This window comes from Erpetoichthys calabaricus, chromosome 14 (genome assembly GCF_900747795.2).
Source record: "Erpetoichthys calabaricus chromosome 14, fErpCal1.3, whole genome shotgun sequence".
NCBI classification, from domain to species: Eukaryota; Metazoa; Chordata; class Cladistia; order Polypteriformes; family Polypteridae; genus Erpetoichthys; species Erpetoichthys calabaricus.
The window spans coordinates 87,377,487-87,400,402 of record NC_041407.2 but is presented as its reverse complement, the minus strand read 5'-3'; the positions used below and the strand labels follow the sequence as shown (position 1 = coordinate 87,400,402).

General features: G+C 37.0%; 1 protein-coding gene across 1 annotated transcript in view; it reads left to right on the top strand.

Moving 5' to 3' along the window:
• Nucleotides 1–277: 277 nt before the first annotated feature.
• Nucleotides 278–22,916, top strand: part of ythdf2 (YTH N6-methyladenosine RNA binding protein F2) — a 34,664-nt gene continuing 12,025 nt past the window's right edge. Inside the window, exons 1-4 of the mRNA XM_028818634.2 lie at nt 278–481; nt 700–724; nt 3,697–3,776; nt 5,848–7,464. Coding sequence (XP_028674467.1) covers nt 455–481; nt 700–724; nt 3,697–3,776; nt 5,848–7,464 — 1,749 coding nt within the window. The 5' untranslated portion in view covers nt 278–454. The remainder of the gene's footprint in view (nt 482–699; nt 725–3,696; nt 3,777–5,847; nt 7,465–22,916) is intronic.

Sequence of the window (22,916 nt, the reverse complement as noted above, 5' to 3'; positions counted from 1 at the left end):
TTTCAATTTTTTCTCATATCAGTTTTTTTTTTCTAATTGGGTACTGTTGTCCCAGAAGATTTAAGAAACGCTGCTCTAAATGATCAGCAGACTGAGAAAACACACCAGATCATCCTTTTTCCTGTTCTCGCTTCATTGGAACACTTCGGCAAGCGCTCCAGACTGCGGTCCTGTTAAGATGTGATGCCTCATCCTTACTGCTAGATGTCGCTGCGTCAAGTCCACACTGTGTACTCCCCACCCCTACCGGCCATGTTGAAATGCTGTCGGTGGCTCTTACCGTGCGGAGGAGCTGCAGCAGCCCGCCATTGTGTAGAGGCCAGGCTCGCTAGAGAGACAGGGACGCTTTATGTGTATGCAGGCGTATTTTTTTTCTTAATTAAATACACCCTGCCGCGCCAAGTAGAAGTAAAAAAGAGTACACTAAATACTCAGGGTCCCCAGAGAAAGAGAAATGTCAGCCAGCAGCCTTCTAGAACAGGTAAAGAAAGGCACTTTTTAAATCTTTAACGAGATCCAAACAGCACACATACACAAAAAGCAGCCCGTGGTGGAAGCAGAAACAGCCGTGGCTCTCTCTTCTTCTAGGCCTGACCAGCTACTATAGGACAGACTGCTGTATTTACATTTTCTTTACTTTTTTCCTTCTTTTTTTCTCTCATAACTCAAACCTTCATGAATCACCTGGACCCAATCCAGAGACCGAAAGGCCAAGGGAATAAAGGTGAGTGGCTCCTCGCTCGTTTGTTTCTCCGTCTTCTTATTTCCAACCGGCATCGTCGCCAGCTGTCGTTTCCGTATTTCGCCGACTGGCTTCCTTCTCGAGGATTGACGCCTTTGGATGCGTTATCAGGCCGTGCTGGGGTGTGAGGAGGGAAAGTGTGGCACAGCGGGGATTTTAGGCCCGTTTTTTTCCACATTTCTTGGGAGAGCAATTTATATTTAAACGCCATTTAATCTCACTTTTTAAAGAGATACGTCGAGGAAATGATGTAATTCGAATGCCGTGTCGCCGCGTGTGTTTGGAATCGTGGCCTGTTTGCTATTAATATTTAAAACGGCCCGTTTTCCCGGCGTCTAGCATGGGAGAAGAATGGTTGGGCCTGTATCTTCGGAGTCCGCGTAAAAAGACGGCACTTTCTGACTCTTAAGATACATTTAAAATTAATCCCAAACTAGACATGTATGTCCGGCGAGCCACATGGCTTTAAATGTAGATACACCTCGTATTATATTTTTAGTTTAGTAAGCAGTTTGTTTTTAATGGTGTATTTTGAGAATTGCGGTTAGTCGTTACTGACGCATACCTTGGCTTATGTTGATACAGAAAGTTAAAATTTTTAATAAGACATTTTATGAGCCTTTTAGGGGTATTAAACGCCTATTTCCAGCATTGATAGCTAAAGCTTTCATGTCGGATATGAAATTTAATGTAATGTTTTGTGTTGGTCTCTGTGTTGCTATCGTTTTACTTTAAACAGGCAAACAGAGCATTCAACAGGCATCTTTTGTAGACTCCAAAAATTGTCGTCTTCACCCGATTAGGATAACCAACATAGTAGTTTCTTAATCTGTTTTATATAGTGAAGCAATGTATGCTTTCACATGATGAAATGATTCTGCAGTGTAATTACTCATTTGGTTGATACCTTTTATTTGAGGCGACATACAATATTTGAGATAGAAATGGTTGCATCACTTTATTTTTCCAGTTAGAGCACAAGCAGGTGAAGAGACTTGCATATGGTCTCATTGTGTCAGTAGCTGGATTTGAACCCACCACCTCAGGGTTCAAAGTCCAAATCCTTAACCAGTACGCCACACTTCACCCATTAGACATTAGTTTTGAATGCATAGTACTTTTGGCTTTTTATAGAAATCGACAATACATCCCTTTCTAATAAACACTGGAATGAGTAAAGGACTTGTCCATGCTTTTATTGCATCTTATATAAACTAGTGTAAATCCATAATGGCTTGTGCCTTCTCTAATCTTTGTTATCAAAGCTCCAGATGGTTCAAAACTAACCTGCAAGATTCCTTGCACAGACCTGTAAACAAAGAGCACATTGCACCCATCCTGCTCTGCCTTCACTGTCTACCTGTGTCCTACAGGATTGAATATAAAATTGTATTACTAACCTGTAAAGCTTTAAATATCTATGCACCAGACTGCATCAGTCATCTCCTCCATCACTATGCTCTTTTTCGCCCAGTAAGGACCACTGATTCTGGCAGTGTTGTTGTGCCCCAGACTAATGTGTGCTTTATGGATGAAATAGCCTTCAGCTCCCAGACTTTGGAACTACCTCCCTAAAACAGTTAGATCAGATGACTCGATTTGTGTTTTTAAAAAAAAAAAAAAAAATTCAGGAAGGTATTTTACTTACCCCTGACATTTTGACCTTTCTTTTGGTTTACCCTCTTTGTCCAGATGCTCAACAGGATTTGTTATTGTGTCAGAAATGTTTTTTTCACTGTTTTCTCACAGTAATTGTATTCCTGTGTTTTGTTTTGGTTTATTGCCTCATATTCTGTGTCAAACCTTTGTATGTCTTGTATCTTTCCTTGAAAATGTTTTATTATATTTATATTCATGATATATATGACCTGTTCATTCCAAATTTCTGTGAAATGTTTTATTAAGAGAAACTTCTGACTTGGTGTTATACAGGTGTATTGCTTTGGATATAAAGCAGCCCAGGAGTGTTTAACACAGTAGTGCTCAACAGTCCAGAGAACTGTCCAGGCTGTCATTAAGGTAGACCCCAAAGTATTTGTAGCAGTCTACCACCTCCACATTCACTCCCAGAATAGTAACCAGATGTGGATGCTCCTTGGTGTGGAAAAAGTCAGTAACCAGTTCCTTGGTTTTGCCAATGTTGAATTGCAGACAATTTTTTTCTGCACCAAGTAACAAAGTTCTTCAGCAGACTCCTATTTCTCTATCTCATATCCCTTGTCAATACACCCCATAAGTGAAGAACCATCAAAGAATTTATGCAAGTGGCATGGCCTGGTGTTATTTATAGTCTGAGGTGAAAAGAAAAGGAGACACAAGATTCTTGCTTGTGGTGCTCCAGTTTTGCTCTTATCCATATTAGAAGCACAGTCAGCTTCACAAACTGTCTTCCTGACAGTCCATTATGTGTGTACCAGTATTTGTGCCCTATGTCTTTTCCGATATCCCTGTTTTCACTTCCCATTTATTTGAAAAGCAGGTGTCTATTTCTTCAAGTACAAAGGCCCGGTGAAACAATTTTTTTAAGAATGTTTTTTGTTGAATAGACTAAGCCTGTTGAAATGTCATTTGATTCATCAGTTGGCAGAGACTTGTGGGTTCTGTACATTTTTTTTTCTTCATTTATTTTTTGTCTGTTGCAATGCTTCACTGAAGTTTGGACATTTGTGATTTCACATTATATTTAACAGTCAAGTGTTTTACTTAGTGTGGAGAGTGTTTCATTCCTGAAAGTTCTGTGTGGCCAGTTTTAATATAGAGTTGTCATGTGCATTTTTTATTTTTGCGTGTTTGTGTATAAATCACATTTGAAATACATATAAAGCCTGTAATTTAAATCTTGTCATTTTTTCACTGTTTTACTTATCTCCAGAACAGTGTTGTTCATATCACAGCAGCTGAAAAAGTGAAAATGTTAAGAATATTGCATACTAACTGTCTTTCTCTTTCCATAGTACAAAACGGAGCTGTCAACCAAAAGGACACTTTAAATGATGATGAATTTGAGCCTTACCTAAACACTCAGGCCAGACAGGTAAATAATTTTACTGCTCATATCACAATCTGATATATTTCATAAGCAATGTAGGTTTTTCTTCTGTCTTCTAAAATACATACATCTTATAGTAATTCAGATCAATTTTCGATTGTTTATAAGTGTACTGAATTATTTGATAGAGCAAATTTTAAAAAATCTGGTTTATTGCTTGTTGGGTGGGGGGGGTGGGAGAGTCGCAGCAGCAATTATTGACAAAAAGTTACTTTTCTGTGCCTGTTGCTCAGTTTCCTTTTGATGGACAGTTAATTGTCCTGAACAAATGTGTATTAAGTGTTGCCTTTCACTACTTGATATATGCCATGGCTGCAGTGTTAATGAGAGCTTGGACACTTTGCAGGAACATGCATATGCTTCATTTCATTAATTTACTGGGCAGCTACATTTTGTTTATATGGCTGTTAGATGCCTAGCTTCCTCTCCAGCAAACGTCTTTGGTCTCATTTAACAGTAGGAATTTGCAGATTGATCAGATGTCTGTAGAACATTCATTGCAATTCCTTTACATACTAGATTAGCTCAAATTATGCTATTCTCCTATTCCTCCTACCACAACCACAGTGAACTAAAATGGTGCATCTTTTCACCTGCTTTTGAATGAGTAGGTGTCTTTGTTTTTTGGTAAACCTAAAGTAAAAAAAACTGTCTTTTCATGGCTTCCATTGTGGTTTTTTGGTTTTTATGTGTGATATGTGCACTTGAGTGATATGTTCAGAATGTTTAAACTGAAACATGTATTCTTGTCTGGTATTGTGTAAAGTTAAGTAGTTGGCCACAGTACAGATTTAATCCATTAATGCTATTGTTCTTCCTAAGCAACACTGAGAAGACAAGCCAGTGTTTTAGGGTGGGGGGAGTCACATTTTCTTCAGATGTTATGATGTGGCATTTGAACTTGCTCATGTCCATTAGAAGATCATCAGTGTTGATATTATCTGAAGTCACTAAAGCTGGGAATTTATAATTCACGTACCACTGTAATGTTTAAATATGTCAGTGTTGGAGTACTTTTCTGATTTTGTATATGCACAAATTGACTCTAACACATTAGCATAGAGAGCTTAAAATTTATTTAGTCTAGTTACCCCAAAAGTTAGATTTTCTCAGCTATATGTGATTCATAGTAATTTAGAATAACGTTTTAATTCTTCAAGCCAGTTTATTATGCTGCTTATTTATGGCCTGCAGTGCATAGCCTGAACGGATGTGTTTTGGTGTATGTGGAATCCATAATGAAATTTCACGTATATAGGTGCTAGATACTTTAAGTTTTAATGTGGTGTTTTAATACTGTAGCAGATTTTTTTTATAAATTGCTTTCACTCAGAGAAATAGGAAAGAAATTTGCAGAATTTTATTTTATAATCCAATCCTTATTACAGCACAATACTATAAATACCTTAAGTAATAATTATATTATGGTAAATTTCATCAACAATTAACATGATGCATTCAAGTATAAATTGCCTTTTGCTGCCCTTTTTTTTTTTTCTTTCTTTGGAAGACCGTTTTCATAACAGTTTTACTCCTGTTTAAATCCAAATCAGGGTCACAGAATGGGTTAAAGCCTACTCTGGCAGCACTGTCCAAGAAGCAGGAAATGGGGAAAGGACATTATATCCTTCAGTGTACACTCATGCACAAGTCCACACTCAAACTCAGTGAACCTGTACATCTTTGGGAATGTGAGAGGCAATCTGGGTACACACAAGAAAAAGCAACAAGACAGAGGAAGAATGTGAAAACACCACATAAACAGTGACTGGATGCAAATTTGAATCCAGGACACTGAATCCAAAAAATAGTAGCATTGTCACATCAATATTTTGCCTGCTTGTTAAGTTTGTTTTATATGTAAAATGTAACAAGGTTTAAGTTTCACTTGATAATGGTAACAATGATTTAGGCTTGTTTTAAAAGCTGGTCTATTGGGTGCCTGCTATAAGTAGAACAGATTCGGCCATTGTGTGTTTGCCATCATAAGGTAGAATGTTTTAAGTGAATAAATTGACTGCTAAAGTTTGCTTCTCAAAAACTTTTTCCCCTACAGAGCAATGCCTATACGGCCATGTCTGACTCTTATATGCCCAGTTACTACAGTCCATCTATTGGATTTTCTTACTCTTTGAATGAAGCAGCATGGTCCACTGGTGGCGACCCTCCAATGCCCTACCTGACCTCTTATGGACAGCTGAGCAATGGCGAACATCACTTCCTGCCGGATGCTATGTTTGGACAGCCAGGAGCATTAGGGAGTACACCTTTTCTAGGTCAGCATGGGTTCAATTTCTTTCCGAGTGGCATCGACTTCTCGGCCTGGGGTAGCAGCAGCTCTCAGGGACAATCCACACAAAGCTCTGGCTATAGCAGCAACTATGCCTATGCACCCAGTTCTCTTGGAGGTGCTATGATTGAAGGACAGTCTCCCTTTGCAGCCAGCGAGACTCTGAATAAGGCCCCTGGAATGAACAGCCTGGACCAGGGAATGGCAGGCCTAAAGATTAGTGCTGGTGATGTAGCACCCAAAGTGGTTGGATCAGCCCTTCCAGGTGGTCCTCCAAACCCAGTGTCTGCTGCCCCTAGCATGCCTCCTGTTTCTATTGCCCCACCTAAACCAGCCTCCTGGGCTGACATTGCTAGTAAGCCTGCTAAACCACAGCCCAAGCTGAAAACTAAGGGTGGTGCTGGAGGTGGTAATCTGCCACCGCCTCCTATCAAGCATAATATGGACATAGGAACTTGGGACAACAAAGGGACCATGCCTAAAGCAGCTACCCCACAGCAAGCTCCTTTACCCACCAATGGCCAGCCACCCAATCAGGCTTCCCCGCAACCTGCTGCCACTGCTGGTGGAGGGCAGCAGCAACCAATTAGCAACGGACAACTTGTCCCCACTTCTGGTCAGCCAGGACAACACCAACAGCCCTCCTTAGTCCAGCAAGGGGTTATACAACAACAGCCACTTCCAGGCACACCTACCACCCAGACTGCTCCACATACTCGCTGGGTTGCTCCCCGTAATCGTGCCAATGGCTTTGGGGATCCTGGTGTTGGCCAGTCTCCACCTACTTCTGGGGCAGGTGGAGTGCCTGCACCCATGGAACCACATCCAGTGCTTGAGAAGCTGCGCTCTGTGAATAACTACAACCCCAAGGACTTCGACTGGAACCCCAAGCATGGACGTGTTTTCATTATCAAGAGTTATTCAGAGGACGATATCCACCGTTCCATCAAATACAACATCTGGTGCAGCACGGAGCATGGTAACAAGCGCCTTGATGCTGCTTACCGTTCACTTGCCAACAAGGGTCCTCTCTATCTACTGTTTAGTGTGAATGGCAGCGGGCACTTCTGCGGTGTGGCAGAAATGCGCTCTCCTGTGGACTACAACACCTGTGCGGGCGTGTGGTCTCAAGACAAGTGGAAGGGCCGCTTTGATGTGCGTTGGATCTTCGTCAAAGACGTTCCCAACAGTCAACTGAGGCACATTCGTTTGGAAAACAACGAGAATAAGCCGGTAACCAACTCTCGGGACACCCAGGAGGTGCCCTTGGACAAGGCCCGGCAGGTCCTGAAGATCATTGCAAGTTACAAGCACACCACCTCTATATTTGACGACTTCTCACACTATGAGAAGCGCCAGGAGGAGGAGGAAAATGTCAAAAAGGTATGAATTTCTAGGATTAAGTAGTTTGTTGTAATTCAAAATTGTTTTTACTAAAATTTTCTGAGATCATTATTAAATGCTTATGTGCTTGTATTATAGATCTTTTGCACACAGTTCATATCTGAAGGGGATTTTCAAATTATGTAATATTAAAGGGAGTTCTCGCGCTTCTATTCATCATTTCCAATGGTGCAGATAACATAATTCAGCAAGATACAGCATCATCTGTAGACTTGCCACATAATTAGTGCATGGTTTATTTCTTCAGTTAAGAGGTACATTTGCCATTGACTATATTATCATGGAAAACGGGAAGCTACCAGACAAAGCTATTTTAGTTACTGGACGTTCCTTTTCCATTCATTGGACTAGGTTTAGCCCATTTGAATGATCATTTAAGAAGGTGACAGTATGTGATTCTTTGAAAGGGTAATAAAGTGATAATCCTTTGTTAGCTTGGCTATGCTCTTTTGTGATACTTACCTGTCCAAAATTTAACGATTTACGTATTATCCATAGGCACCTTTGTTGCATGAAAATTTAGATTTTCATCAAATTTGCTGCTAAACTGATTCAATAAACATTTTTAAATCTAGGCTTAAATGCTAATACATGTTTGTTTTTTTTTTTGTTTTTTTAAACTATATGAAGTTGTAACAATTGGGTAATCCTAAACTTGACTGGTATATTTAGTGAGTAGTGCTATTGTTGATAGGTTTATTACTAAATTATTTCCATTTTTACCCTTGTTCGTTATTTTCCTTATAGTATTAGAGCCTTGGCAACAGTACTAATCAAATAAATCTTATTGACAATTCACATACATTATATCAGTAGACTTTGAGGACTTAACATACAGTAGCATTGTGGAGGCTGTTGCCTCTTAGTACTATGAGTGGCTAATAGGTTGATTCTGGGTTAAAAGGATGCCTTATTCGTTGTAATCAAGAATGAGTGGTGCCTATAGTACAACAATTTTTGCTTTTTACATCTAAAAGTGGCATGGTTTCCATACAGACTTTAATTTTATGTTCTTTAATGACTTGCTGAATTTGTGTGCTACCCATTATTGCAAATAAATGTCATTTGGGGCTTTAAAAGGTTTATTTCTTTAATACAGAAGTATTATAAGTTAAATGACATCCTAGATGACTAGGCCTATAAAATAAGAAGAAACTTGGAATTGGTGAGGAAGTTAATTTTCAGGCTGGTTGAGCTGTGTGTTTTGTAGTAGAAAGTGCTCTTTATAGGTGGTTCACACAAATGTACCATCACTTTAGCCAGACTTAATATTTGCTTAAAAGCCAGCTAAAGATGATGGTGATACAGCTTCCTCCTCCCAAGAATAATTAGCTTTGTTACTTTTCTGAAATTTTATTATCACTACACTGTTGTAATGTGGTTTGATTTAAACTTTAAACTCCTTGGATTATGTAAAGCTTTGCCTACAGAAATTAATTCTAATGTAAATAGAAAGTATAGTATTTATGAAGTATATTATCCCACACTAGTGTATGACAGGGTAAAATATGCACTTACTGAATGTCAATATGAGCTGATTTAAGGTTGGCCATCAGCTTTTTAAATCTGTATTGCTTGATTTTTTTTTTTTTTGTTTTTTTGGTGTTAAACTCTTGTTCCATTCATATGAGTGCAAAGTGACTTCATACTTAATGCCAATTTACTGCCCCTTTTTTGCCCCTGCAGATACACTTCAACTCTAGGCCCACTCCCTCAATTGTTGTGTGACAAACTCTCTTTGGATTACCATTAACCGCACAGTGATAAGTAGTAAGAAATTTTGATCCAAGATGCTGTTGGGAAAATACTGAAGGAAGGAAAGAAATCAGTTTAAACAATTAGAAAAAAAAATGACAGGTTCCAAAGGTTTCTTTGATTAGAAGCATCAGATTAACATTATATTGTCTTATAATTTCAACTTTAGCCAAATGTAAAAGGTATCCATTGTAATATTGCATGATGAAGCCATAATAATTAATATTTTAAAAATATGCATTAACATTTAATGACTGAAAAATCTTTCGGTTTGGCAGGATAGCAATAAGATTAAAGGTAATTTTGAGGTATAGTGTTTCATAGCTTATTTATGTAGGCTAATAGATTGTTTTTTTTTGTTTTTTTTTTTTTATCTCCCCTCTGTAATACCTCTTTACTTTTGCTTTGTTTATCCTGGTCAAAATTATGGTAGCAATATTGAGCTAGAGAACCCTAACTATCTTGCTGTCAGCAACTTCTACAAACTCCTTGAGTTCTTGGATGAAGCTAGGCCAGTTGAAAATCTGGCAATTTTTAAGTTAAAAGGAGATGTGGTATAAAATAAGCAATTTCAATATGGAAATGATCATAAAACTTCTAATTCTGACATTTTAACAGCAAAGTAGCTAGTTTAGACAACCTGTAAGATGTGCTTCGGCTCAGTGTATATATATTTTTTAATAACAGAAAATCTCAAAATAAGATGACAGTTCAAAGTGTGTTACACTAGTGTCAGATTTCCTTCTCTTGTATACATTAAAAGCATAGTGTTAGGAGCACGCTTGATCCTACCTTGTAAGCTAGAGGTCACTTAATTGTGCCTGGGGAACAAACCTATGTTAAATGGTCAAGCTTCTGTACCCCTTAAGTTTTCTTTTGGGTATGTTCATGGGTATTGCTGAGATTCTTTAAGTAGAAATGCTTTTGTTTCATAGAACTGCTGTGACAAAGAAAGTTTTGTTAAATAAGTGTTCAAACTTCATTCCACCACAAAAGACAGAACACAGCTTTCATGCAAAATGTTAGCTCTGGAAAGGTTTCCTGCAAAAGTGCATTGATTTGTCAGTTTCTAGGATGGGGGCTTTTGAAAGAAATCTATATTACTAAACCACAGTTTTAATTTATGCACGGAAGCACCGAAACACATGCGCACTGCGCTCAAACACAGCGGCTTCCCACAGTCAGTAGGTGGCGCCCACTTCAGACACACCAGAAGCAAACACGTCACGGCTCCACAATGAAGGAGCTCAACTAATGGAAATACAAAACGAGCCTGTATGGATAGACACAATGAACGAACGCAACAACAATGAACGAAGGCGCCCACACAAAGAATCCGCTGTAGTACAAATGCGCCGCGGCACCCCAGAGTCAAACGCAGCGGCTTCCCAGAGTCGGTGGTGCCCACTTCACGACCTGTGAACTAAACATGAGGTAAAGCTTGCACGGAAGGTTCTACAATCGCCCGGACGCGACCGCCCACACCTACACTTCCTGTGCTCCACTCTGCCGGCAGTCGGTGTCAGCAAAGGCAACGGAATCACGTCTCCACAAAACGAAACCGCATTAGTACAGATATGCTTATTTAATTAAATGACATTTCCCCAGACGCACCCACCCTCCATGATATGTCATCCATCCAAATATCGGACGGAACAGAAACTGATTGCCATTCTTGGATTTACGATTCTCTAGAGAATCGTGGGCTTACTTGTATACACCTATAATGCTACCCAGGTGCTCTTTCAAATAAGTTTAAAAATGATTTTTTGTGAAGAGCATCTTTATGTAATTGTTTCTAGAATGGTTAACTTATGACAACTCGGCAGTGAAGAATTTTAAGTTGAATTTGTAATGGTGCATTTTTAAGCCATGACTAGTATTGGTTTGCTTATTCTTATTGTGTCCTTTTGGCACTAGATTTAGTTCCTCTAATCGGTCAATCTGCAGTTAGACAGTATGGAAAGAGCACATATGACCCTCTTGTGGTTTTTAAAAGTTGTACATTATGGAAAATAAACATTGTGCAAGTTTTAAGAATGGAATATTCCACCCAGATTATTTTAAGATTTATAACTGCTACTGCCCCATGTTTGTAGGGATTGCAAAATTTTGGCTAAAATTGGTATAATAAACTACTTCCAAAAATCTTTTGTGCAAGAGAGAGGTGTGTTCAAATGACGCATCTAGTTCTCTGGCATATTTTCATACAAGTTAATGTAAGTCAAAATGTTTTTCAAGAAATTAATAAAGCGTATACAGTTGCAAAGGCGAAATAATTTAAATATTTTCATTATATAAATCCATATTTAATATAGAGTCCTTGAATATGAATTAATTTGCTAAACTCGTGTTTTAAGTCAGTAATGATTAAAACTTTTAAGTCCAGTGCTATGGCTGGATGGCCAGGGAGGACAGGAAAATAACTCATTCTGGCATGATGCTGGAAATAATAAATCTGCCGTGAGTTCCAAGTCCAAAAGACCTTTGTGCTTTTTAGTTGAAGACATGTCATTCTCATTCGTTGTTTTCATCAAGCCACAAATGCAGAACTTCCAAGTTTTTCATTTGTAGTTTGGGAAAACTGCACTGGTGAATTGACCTGCTTTTTTGGAGCACCTCAGATATGCAAAAATACTACAAGGTATACTTTATATGTGATAACTTTATCAGTCCTTTTTTTTTTTTTTTTGCTGCTAATTGTACAGCACTTACTCTTTAATATTGTCAGGTTAGCCAGTGAATAAGCCATTGTTGGGCAGGACTCCTGGCTAGTAAATGAGAGGAGAGTTGTCAAAATTTGTTTAATTCGAAAAAGCTTTTCTCTCTTATAGATCAACATTCTCTGTAAGAGGTTTATTTTAAGAATCTTTTCACCAAAATACATGTGTGTTTGGTGTTGTAAGCAGATGACTGGATTCCTGACATCTGGATTATGCAACACAAGTGGTGTTTTTTGTTTTTCTGCTGTTCAAGCAAAAGCTACCATTGAAACCCATCCTATCAGGAATTTTGTAATCGCTGTTCTTTATGGGAGCATGTCAGAAGTTTTTCTTGGCCATTTAGGTGAAGAACTGTGGTTAGCAAACTGATGATAAATAGCATTTTTAACTTTAGTATTGCTTTATACGGTTTCATTACATAATGTTAAAAGATTAAATAGGATTCGGTGACCATGTACACAAGCTTTCTTAGTGCTTTGAAAGAGCTAATCAACCTCAGTCAGTTGCTCGTTTGTTTCAAAAAGTAAAAACTTGAGCCAATGTGACAGTCAGAAATTAACATTGTCTTTTATTTTTAGACTTGTAAGAGGTGACTTCATTGAAGTATATAAGTAATTAAGAGATTACATACAGTAGCTTGAGTGTCATGTCTGTCTTAATTTTTACAAGCTACTTCAGTCAGCTGTAGATCGAGGAAGAAATTAGCAACAATTATTGTTAAAAATAATAGTTTGAACTGTACCTTGTGTACTGTTTTAGGTGCTTCATGCTACCATTTGTTTTACACTGTTTAGCACCAGCTTTTTTTTTTTCAGGGTGGAAGAAGCAATGAAAGGACATATGATGAAGGAATAAGTGGTTAATTGTTGATGAATCTACAAACTGGTGTCTAGTCTATTTTCAAGTATAAAATTGTGCTTCTGTGTAAAGATACCAAGTTTTCTCCAAGTAGATAAATTCATAAGTGAATGATATTGAAGTATTCCCCATAGCTTTCAGTGTTACATTAACCTATGACACTCAGTTCAGTAAACAAAGTTAATGTAAATAGAAGTTGTGAAAAGTGAAGCATTTAAAGCTATGGCAAAAAAATACAGATCTTTCTGAATTCTAAATTTAAGTAGTAAAAAATTGAACTACATGCAGTCAGCAGACTGCTAATATTGTTACTCGATTCTTTTTACAGACTTAGGGTGTAGTTTTATGATATCAAGTTTATTTTTTAAACAATACTAGTGGCAATGATATAAGAATTTTTGCTTGGCTGTTAAGGTTTTCTATTCAGTGTTCTAAGTAGCATGTTTTGTAGGCCTTTTGCAACTATTACTTGATTACCAAATTACAAGTATTTTATCTAATGGTTATTTTACACAATTATTTGAATTCATAATTTAACATTTAAATGTTTTCATTCAGTTTGCAGAAAAAAACAACTGTTTTATCTTTTTGGTCAGTTACATTGGTAGAAATTGAAAAGTCAGTATTATAACAAACAATGTATGCACAAAGCAGTAGTGGTGCCCAGATATCAGCAGCATGAGCTTAATTTTTTCACGAGTTTGGCTAATTATTGTTTAGTATACAGTCTTTTCAAGAATATATTTAAAATCTACTTATACCAATATATGAGGTGCCAGTTCTGAATTCATTTTTGTTCACTGTAAATACATTTTTAAAAGATGGCTTTGGGAAAATATTGTGTGCTTACAATCTTGCCTGTGAATGAATAGTTATTCTTTAAAAGTGTGTGTGTAGCCATCTCTTACACAAATCTTTTATGAAAGGAGAGCTCTTGTGTGTGAAACGAAGAACTGACTTACTATGAGTAAATCTTACGTTTTAAGAAAGTTAACCCCAAAATCATAGTTCACATTCCTTTTCACTTTTTCACATTTTGCAGTGAGCCTAAAAAACAAAAAAAAGGGAACATACTCTATGCATGTGAAACTAGGGATGTTACAAAAAACGATACTTTATCTTTTTAACAGTATTGATAGTACTGAGAAAGTTAGTAATGCACTGATGTGGGATTGTAAGTAGATAGATTACTTTGGAAGGCATAAACATGTGAACAATGTGAGTGAAACTACATGGGGAAAATGGCTTGCAATAGAGATGTTATAGTACCACATCAACATGTCTAAAAGCAAAACTGCAGAAGTCATGTCTGGAAATGCTTTGCATTCTTGCAGCAGCATTTTATCAGTTGTGTGAATCTTAGTTATTGTTACAAAAAAATCAAAACACACACAGGCACACATTATTGCAACTTTTACCTCATTATGGATTTAGTTTAGAAGCAGATTGAATGTGTGTTTTGAATATGAAGTAGTGTTACTAATGAAATAAAGTATGATCATTGAACTGCATTGTCCAGTATTTTTAATAGATGAAAAATGGGGATGAAAAGATAGATTAATCATTTTTAATAGTCTCAATAAATGAATGGAGGCTTCGCCATAGATTTTTCTGCTTGTAATGAGCACTTGTACAAATGTCCATCAGTCTAATCATTTGTCCAGTTCTCATGAAGTACAGTGTTTGTGGATCTAGGAGAGGGGACCTCTCTTGCATGCATAGTAAATTGTATAGGACTGTGGGATGTAGTATTGTAGTAAGTAACATCGAAGCAAGACTCAGTGGTTATTTGGCTTGTCTACACCGGAAATCGGATGAGTTGCTCCATTTGTTAATACCATAATAGAATTTAGTGTTTCAGTACTTCAGAGGACAAGGGACATCTCTATTAATACAACATGTACCATGTTAATAGATGCGTCATCGCCAAAACAGTTAGTACGACAAATCAAACCCTTATAATGTACTTTGTTAAATACAAATCTTCAAATCTGAATTTCATTCATTTGGCTTTTGAAAGTAAACTGCCATTCATTAGTATAACCCATAAATGAAAGCACACATCATATTTGAATGGTTTGTTGAAGGATGTAATGTTGCCTCACAGTAAATTTTTAGCGTACAGGTAACGAAAGCCCAAAATCTTTCATTCTGCATTTGTACACAGGAATAAGCAGTAAAAATGTGATTACTCAAACAAGAAGCCTTAAACTTCAAAACCGACTGTAACTTGAGTTCAGAAATAAAGGATTTATGTGAAACTGCCAAGTCTACTTCACATAGAAAGCTTTAAAGTTGGAGCAAATGTTTAAAACAAAAGGGAGGCAGGGGCAGATTTGGAAAATTAAACCACTTAAGTCTCTGATATTGGAAATTTGAGTTAATTTGACCCATCAGTTAAATATTACTCTTCACTAATAATTTTTCAACCAGCTAATAATGCATATATAAAATCTTGTAGTAGCAAATGTTAGAAAGTTAACAATGTGGTTCCACTCAGACTTAAAAAGTATGTTGTAAAAACAGCTGTAAAGAGTTTTTTGAAATGAAAATATCCTGAATTATCTTGGAATTTACTAATTCAACAGTACTTTTTTTAATATTCAATGTTTCAGTTACAGGACAGAAAATGTCAGATTATAGAATATGCATGTGTTAAGATAAATTAGGTAATTTATGATACCATTCTTTTTAAATCCTATGCTGAACCCCAATCAAGATTATAAACCCTTTTGTTATACCAATGCTTGTTTACATAAATGATAGCTGGTTGACTACTTGAGAGACATACCAGTATTTCAAAGCCGCAGTTACTTTTAGTATTTATATATTTTATTTTGAATTACAGAAAAGGGCACAATATTATATATTGTAATTACTATATATAAATAAAATAATGGAGGTACTTTTTAAAGAAAAAAAAAAAGCCATCAAAAGGGATTTCTGTTTTTGCCCTGTTATTGAAGTATCAAGTATCATAAAATTTCACTAGCACTGGTATTGAATAAAATGGAGCTTCTTGTATTGTAACATCACTATTTAAAATTGCACATTTATTTTAAAAACAAAAAAAAACTGTTACTCCTGCATATTTTACAAAAAAATGCATCTTTCAGACAAGTCCCTTTGTTATCAAACCAAAAGCTGATGGTTCTACAAGCTACAATGCAAACTTCAGCCTGCTGAGTTGGTAGGACATCAATTTTAAACAAATCCATTACCTTTATATTAGTCATTAAAATAAGTTAAACAATTTTTATGACATGTTTGTGATTAGCCTATTAAAACAATTCCTTTTTTGGGTCAAGCAGGTGCAGAGCAGTGTATTTAGATCATGTGTCCTACTGCCGTAATATTTACTGTACTTGACAGCATTTAGTCTTGGATGGAGTTTACTTTGCTGAACCATGGTACATTATTTTTAGCGCAGACCGCTTTTACTTTGAATTGTTAAATATTAACTCCTTATGCCCTACGGTGATTTTACATGAAACTGTGAATGGCAGAGCAGCATGGCATGATACAATGACATTCGATCGAAGAGTGATCCCACGTGAAAGTTTGCATGATGTGATTCAGTTACATTTAATCAATTGTGTGGAGGCGCATGTGAAGCTGCATGCACCAGATTTGGCGTGATATAAATTAATCAAATAGCGGTCCCCAGTGAAAGTTCACAGAGCATGATTCAGTTTTTTTTCAGTCTGGTGCGGTTTCAGTTCTTAGTTACTTCACCAGTATGCGAAGAAGTTGAAACTGGAAGAACACTGCTCAGAAAGCTAACATAGGGAGAATGTGCAGCATACAGTATCTGGATGAGGTAATTAAACCCATGACTCCTGATCTGTAAAAACTGCATGCTGCAATGCTTCCAAAGTTATAGTATAAGCAGTCCCTCCAAATCAAGCATACCATTGAGTCCTTCTGCAAATGCGTTGTTCTCAATAGTCAATATTGTGACTCAGGGTCTTTTCTATCCCGTATTACTAGCTTCCTTTTCTAGGACTCCCCAAACCATGTGATTTCTTTTTTGAAAGAAGATATTTCCCTCGTACAAACTTTAGTGGTGGTGCGCTTCAACCAAACAATCCACTTGCAGTCTCACTGAAGCTTTGTGTGTGACTGTAACTGTGTGTAAATGAGCTGTTGCATATGCATTGTATTTCCTGTCTTTTATGCACAGCTGTTACATGTAATCTGAATGACCAATCAAGCAATAATACATCTTTGGAATAATAATTAAAAATGCTTTCCAACTGTAATTAGACTCGCTGTACGTGTCTTGATGTAGGTGGGATCTTTGATTAAATCAGGATCACTCGGCTCTGATGTGCTGCTTGGCATGTTGTGTGCAAATTGTGTATATTACTAAGGAAAGAGAGCAGGTAACATTTTAAAGTGGGACACATCATGCATATGTGGGTTAACTACTATAGTAGAGATTGCTTATAGTTTATTTAAAACAATATGAATAAACCAAAAATTAGTTTCTCAAAATATCAAAGCATTTAGATTATCATATAGAAGATACAATGTTCTGGTTTCGTGAGTAGTTGATATGTGACTAAGTTACCTAAAGATATTTCACTTCGAGGAGAGAAGTCATTTAATTTACAACAGCAATTGGAACTTGTGTATTGTGAATTTGTTAGAACTTGGAACAGTTTGGTATAAAAGTCTGGGAAAGGCACCTTGTTCCTGTTTTGAACTTTAAAGACCAACCATTTAGGAACTATCAGTCACCTTGTGAGGACCAATCAAAAACAATTTCTAACAAGGTTTTTTTTTTTCTTTTTCCCTGTTGTACGTTTATTTGAGGTGTGTCGTGAATACATTTTAGCCTTCTGTCGTTACTTAGATTGACAAAAGGATATGAAACCTTGTTGGACTGCTATGTGGCTTGAATATAAATATAAAAACAAATTTCACATAGTTGGGCAAAGCTGTCATTAAACTGCAGTTAAATCTTCAAAGTCTATATTCTGGCATCTTCCTTGAATGTATAAATGTAATCAGTAGTAACTGAACTGCAAACTAATACAGTGAGCAGTTGTACCTGTACTGATGACATGTTGCAGTTTGATTAGCTCATGCAAGTGAGAATTCACTGTGCTCTGCCCATGGGGCAATAGGAACCCAGCTAATCTAATTTAGAACACCTTTCATATCTGCCAGTTCATGTATCTAATTTCATCACTAGTCATAGCACTGGAGAGTACTGAAAATGTGAACACTATTTTATTTAAATGTAACATTACTTCCTCCAATGTTTCTCTTGTTCATAGAGCTTCATCATACAGTAAATTGTAATAGATATGCACTTAATGGTTGAGTATGCCTTGGCTGGTCTGAACAAAGTTGAACTTTGTGCCTCCAGCTGCTGTTACTTGAAGGATTTGTGTCATTGATGTAGATATAGAATGAATGTGACAATTTTTTAAAATGCAACTTTTCACAGAGCTTTTTGCTACTGCTCAAAGTTTTTACCCCAACAGCTAAGATTTTTATTAGACTATTCACTTTTCATTTTTTCATTGACTCAGTTTTGACATTTATCTTTAAATGTTTATAAGGCTATGTAAAATGAACTTTTACAGAACAAAAATTTAAATGTTTTCTTGCAATGTAAAATGATGAGTACAAAATGAGAGTGAGGAGTCATACTTGACTATTGTGCAACATAGAGTATTCAGTAGTTTAATTTGTGTAAGAGTCAGACTGGCAGGGCCCTTTTATTTCCATTTTAGATTTTGTTGATTTGTTTTATTGAAATTTTTAGTTAATCAGTTTTTATTGTCAAAGTATGTTAGCATCAAATAAAATAACACAAAATACTAAAATGGCACTTTAGATTAATTTTGCTAAAATTGTACATATACATTCAGACACAGCAAGGAGTTTATGGTATAAACAAATTAAAAAAATGAGAAAAATAATTCAACTTTTGGGTATTGAAAAACAAAATATAACTGTAAATATGTTCAATTTGCATCTAAATGCCTTTGAATTCACCAAACTAACAATTTTAGTGCAGTTTATTTGAACTTGGATTTCTATCTTTGATACACGCCCATTGAAGTACATTGTGAAGATTGAGGTGTCTGGTGCTTAGCTCACTCAGATTTACTCTTTGTGTATGCAGAGTGCCTTTTAGTTGCTGATGATTCTCTAGCAGTCAACAGATCTGACTGGGAAATGTATGTAGGGCAGTGCCTTTTCTGGAACATTTGAATGTTGTAATAATCATTGGAATATTTGTTTAGCCTTGAATTTTTCAGTTAAAACTGTTTGTTTTTGGAATGTAGCTGCTTGTAGTTGCTTTGAAATTTTTCCCCCCATATTAGTCTCATGTAAGTGGGTAACCCGCAAGCCTTTCCTGGTGCCTAGATACTAGACATTTTGCACACAGTTCTGTATGCATACATATGCAAAGACAGAAGCACCGCTGGATTTGTGTAACGATTAGCATTCAGTAATAACATATTTGAACGTCTGGGTTATACAAGGAAGGTTTTAAAAGTTCTGTTAAAAAAAAATAATAAAAAAAAAAAAAAGCTCACTTTTGCGCTTGTTCTTGCGTATATTTGAAATTAAAATGCCAAATCCATGATTCTCTGTTTCCATATCTTGGAAAGCACAGGGCCCTACACTTACATTATGGCTGAGCTTCTTGTCAGTAACAGTGTGTGACAGGGAGAAAGTCCCATAGTGTTATGGGGTGTGCTTTTGCAAATACCAGTTATGATTTCAGAAAGTACTTAACTCATACCAGTTTACACAAATAGTGTGCTATAGCTTTTAGAAAACAAACTCTAAGAACTATGCCTGTGTTGGCTTTTGAACCCTGACTCCTGACTGTCAATGGTTCCACATTGTCATTGAATTCTTTTTTTAGATGATGGGCCTCTTTAAAATGGCACAAAATAATTTCAGAATATTTTCAAGACTTGAATTTCATTTGTGACAGTCGAAATTCCCCTTGACATAACTGGGGAGGAGGGTTTTGTTTGCAGTGTAGAGTTTATAAATATCTAATAATCATCAATGTGTGCACATAGTACGTGTTTTCTCACTGAGTTTCTGTCCTATACATTGTTTAATGTATATGTTTATGTTTAGCATTTATTTTTCATTGTTGCATGAATTATTGAATACCAAGATAATTCTTAAAATTAGTTTAGTCTTTTGTAGTAATACTTAAATGGGTTTGTCAAATTAGTTTGTCAGGTTTTTTAAATTTGTTTGCATCAAAATGTGGAGAAGACAAGACTAACCTGTCCATTAAATATTACTCAAAAGTAAAATATTAAAGATCACAATCTCCCGATGCTTTTATTTTCCATTATTTTTTCAGAATACTTTTAAAACAGCCAGTGTTAAGTTGTTTTCAAGTGTATTAATTTAGAATTAGCAACTGAATTGTTATAGTTCCAGTGACTAATCCTAATTTGAGACAGTCCTGCTTATTGCTATACCCTTCATATATGTGCACCTACTGTTAGGTGCATTTTAGCTGATACACATTGGCTTCAAAAACTCAAAAGAATGACAGGTTTAGTGTGTGAAGTATTATGTGTTAGTAGTCATGCTGTCTATGCGTGTCTGTGTTTATATTCTTCTATTAACATGCAATCCCTAAAGAGGGTCATCGTCATACTTCAAGGCATTATGATCATATCCACTTGAATGTTTGGCAATTATGGAAATTTTCAATATGCTAACTTTTTAAATTTTCGAGTGGATGTATGGATCATATTTTGTGTGGATGTGTGCAAGGGTAGCACTTTCAAAGTTACATCCTGACTCCTCCTCAGTTCACCCAAAATAGGATCCATCTCTTGGTGACACAGAGTAGGATAAGCCATTTGAGCAAACAACCAAAGCAGTGCTTGTAACAATCAAAGATATACAGTCTCTGCACATAAATGTGTAGTGTTATTTGGCCAAGCATATATTTTACATGTGTGGTTACCTGAAATGCACCTGTCCTGTTAAATACTGTTACCGTATATACTCACGGATAAGTTCTTGGATAAGTCTGGACTTGATTTTACCGTATAATTTCTGGCATTTTATAATGTTAGTCGTATAAGTAGAATGCGGAAAACTCACACAATTGGTCCAAAAGAGTGATACACCTTTTTTTCCTATGTTGGTGCAGCAATGCACTGTATCAGCGTGTGCTCCTAAAATCCCAACCCGTCTCTCTCTCTCTCTCTCTCTCTGGTGCCGACATGACCACACGGTAATACCTGAACTATTCTGAAGCAACGTTTGCACTGATTTGTTTGTTGTATCTCACACTCTCATACACCTTTTCTCGTAAGAGCATCCCTTATCTACGATGAAGCATTTGATCAGAAGAAAATATGAAGCTGGTTTTAAATTAAATGTCATTAAAGTAGTGAAAGAAACTGGTAACTGTGCTGCTTCAACAAAAGTCGATGCGTCTGAGAAACTAATGTGAGATTGGAGGAGGCAAGAAGATGCATTTCTTTTTTTTTTTTTTTTTTTTTTTTTTAAACATTTTTGAACTGGCATATAAGTCGGGCTCTGATTTTATGATCATTTTTTTGGGTTTCAAGACTTGACTTATACGTGATTATATATGGTAGTCAAAAATGTGCTTTCAACATCTCAAGGCATGTATTTTGTTTTTTTGTTTGCAGTTTGTACAGTGAACAATTTTAAAGTCTGAATTGTAGGCTGTATTCTCATGTTTAACTTGTCCTTGTTAGCATTGAATGTATTATTCGATGTGGAAAATGTTGTTAGGTTATAGATCCCAGTAATAGTGCTGTACAGTTGTGAATAGTAGTAACTGAAGTGGGTAATTTATGAACTATCCAGTGCAGTTGTGCAGTGCATCTTCTTTGACTTAAACCTTTGAGCTCATCATTTTTTAACTGGAGAACAATAAAAGTTGCATAGCTTGCTGAACATATGATTTGGTGAAGTCCCTGCATTGTTGAATGCAGTAATTCACTCCTTTTCACTCCTTTAAGACAACAGTGTTCAGAGATTTTCAGTACAAGTTTTTATCATATCAAGAGAAAGGTCCAGTGCCAGCAGTGCTTGGGCAAGGTTTATATTGTGGGCCTTAAACATGTACATTGGATTATTGTACTAGCTTAAAGATATCCTGCAGGGATCACATAGTGAGAACATTGAGGAGGTTGTTGACTGCACTACTGACTACATCAACTTCTGAATGGACATTGTAGTTCCAGTAAGAACAGTACGCTGCTATGCTAACAAGCAGCTATGGATTACAAGTGACATTAAGGGCCTTTTGAACCAGAAGAAAAAGGCTTTTAAAGGCGGTGATCAGCATGAGCTCAAGCGCGTGCAGAAGGAACTCCGAGTCCAGCTCAGGGCGGCGAAGGAGCAGTACAGGAGAAAGCTGGAGCAGAAGTTGCAGAATAACAGCATGAAGGAAGTGTGGGATAGGATGAAGATCATCATTGGCTGCAGCTCGAAGCGGGATGCCACCATCGAGAGAGACATGGATAGAGCAAACCAAATGAACAACTTCTTTAACAGGTTTGACCACCCTAACCCACTCTCACCTCGGAATACTACACCCTCCACCCATCCTTCTGCTGATACCAGCATAGGAGAGACCTCCCCACCCACAATTATAGCAGCACAGGTGAGCAAAGAGCTGAGGAGAGACTTCGTGCCAGCAAAGCAGCGGGTCCAGATTGAATATCGCCACGACTGCTGAAGGCCTGTGCGTTGGAGCTGGGGAGTCCTCTACAACACATCTTCAACCTGAGCCTGGAACAGGGGAGAGTCCCGTGGCTTTGGAAAACATCTTGTATCATGCCAGTCCCAAAGGTATCACGTCCTAGTAAGCTGAACGACTTCAGGCCTGTCGCTCTGATGTCACATGTGATGAAGACCATGGAGTAGCTGCTGCTTCACCACCTAAGGCCACAGGTACGCCACACCCTCGACCCTCTGCAGTTCGCATACCAGGAGAAGGTGGGAGCGGAGCATCATCTATATGCTACACCGATCACTCTCCCACTTGGACAGAGGCAGTGGTGCTGTAAGAATTGTGTTTCTAGACTTCTCTAGCGCCTTCAACAC